General features: G+C 50.0%; 1 protein-coding gene across 1 annotated transcript in view; it reads right to left on the minus strand.

Moving 5' to 3' along the window:
* The window catches only part of BOP1 (block of proliferation 1), a 21,013-nt gene that overhangs the window by 19,315 nt on the left and 481 nt on the right, over window positions 1-1,217 (minus strand). Inside the window, exon 2 of the mRNA XM_015590221.1 lies at window positions 1,207-1,215. Within this exon, the coding sequence (XP_015445707.1) occupies window positions 1,207-1,215 (9 nt within the window). The remainder of the gene's footprint in view (window positions 1-1,206; window positions 1,216-1,217) is intronic.

Here is a 1,217-nt window from a genome sequence, read left to right on the forward strand (position 1 = left end):
CCACAGGAAATAGAAGCCTCTGTATCCAAGGAGGTCGGAACTGACAATGGATGCAGAGGTTGGTTGAAGAGTGATAAAATGAGCCAAGCTTGACTTATAAACAAGTGTCATCCATTCACTCCCTGTGGCGTAAGACCAGAGCTTCTCTGAGCAAACATCATCTCATCCCTAACTCTACAGGACAAAATATACAGTAAGCAGACCCTGCTACTGCCTTTAAAAGTGACATAAGAACATGTAGACTCTTAGGAAGAAGTTGGCAAAATCCTAAACTTTACTGTTTTTCAGCATTTACAAGTTTCTCACCTAACTGGACAGTATGCACTTAGTTATTTCGTAGCACTCGATTTGGTTTTCAGTGAAATGACTCTGATATACACTCACGCTGTCTATCACCAATATTTAGTTACCTAGATAATTACAATAACAAGTAAAGATAGCATCAATGGAACGACACAAACACAAACAGCTCTTGGTGAGTACAGAGCCAAGGGATGCAAAGCAGCCAAGCCTGGCGCCCAGAGCTCCTTGCTCCTGGGAGCGGAGGGGAGTAGAGCAGGAGGACCTGTCACAAAGAGCAGCCTGACAATCCAGCTAAATGAAGTCAGCTGAGAGTCTCCACCATATACGCCTCCAACCGCCCAGATTTGATGACACAAAAAAATTCAGCGGGACAGCATTAGTGGCCATGAGTCCAGCGGAATGTGTAGGATGCAGAAGGCTCTAGCTTCTACTAACGCTTCCTTATCCTCACGTCCTCTTTTACTTTTATAACGTGCTTAACGTGTAAGTAGTGTATAAATGTGTATTTACTGCGATGTAAACTAAAATCTTTTTAACGGTAAGACGCATAATTCAAATGGTTCGAGAGGCTGCCACACAGGGTGCCAGCTCCCCTTCATATTTCTTTCCTGCTCAGACAGCTCCATCAGAACCCACAGAACCGCCCCATCCCCACTCCAGGCGCCTTTGCGCAGGAGGTGCGCTGTGCCTAGAACGCGCTCTCAGGGCCACCTCCAGTAGAGGACAGGTGACCCGTTCTTGTTTGCATTCCTAGGTCCGCCGCACGCTGGGCCGGCTTGCGGTGAGCCCGCGGCCCGCACACGGAGCTCAGCCCAATGCCCTCGGCCACCATGTGCCGCCCGCGCCGCTGCCCCAGACCACGCCGCCCTGCTCCCACTCCGGCCCCACGCAGCCCGCTGTCACCTCTTCCGGCT

Source organism: Pteropus alecto, unplaced genomic scaffold (assembly GCF_000325575.1).
Source record: "Pteropus alecto unplaced genomic scaffold, ASM32557v1 scaffold105, whole genome shotgun sequence".
Lineage (NCBI taxonomy): Eukaryota > Metazoa > Chordata > Mammalia > Chiroptera > Pteropodidae > Pteropus > Pteropus alecto.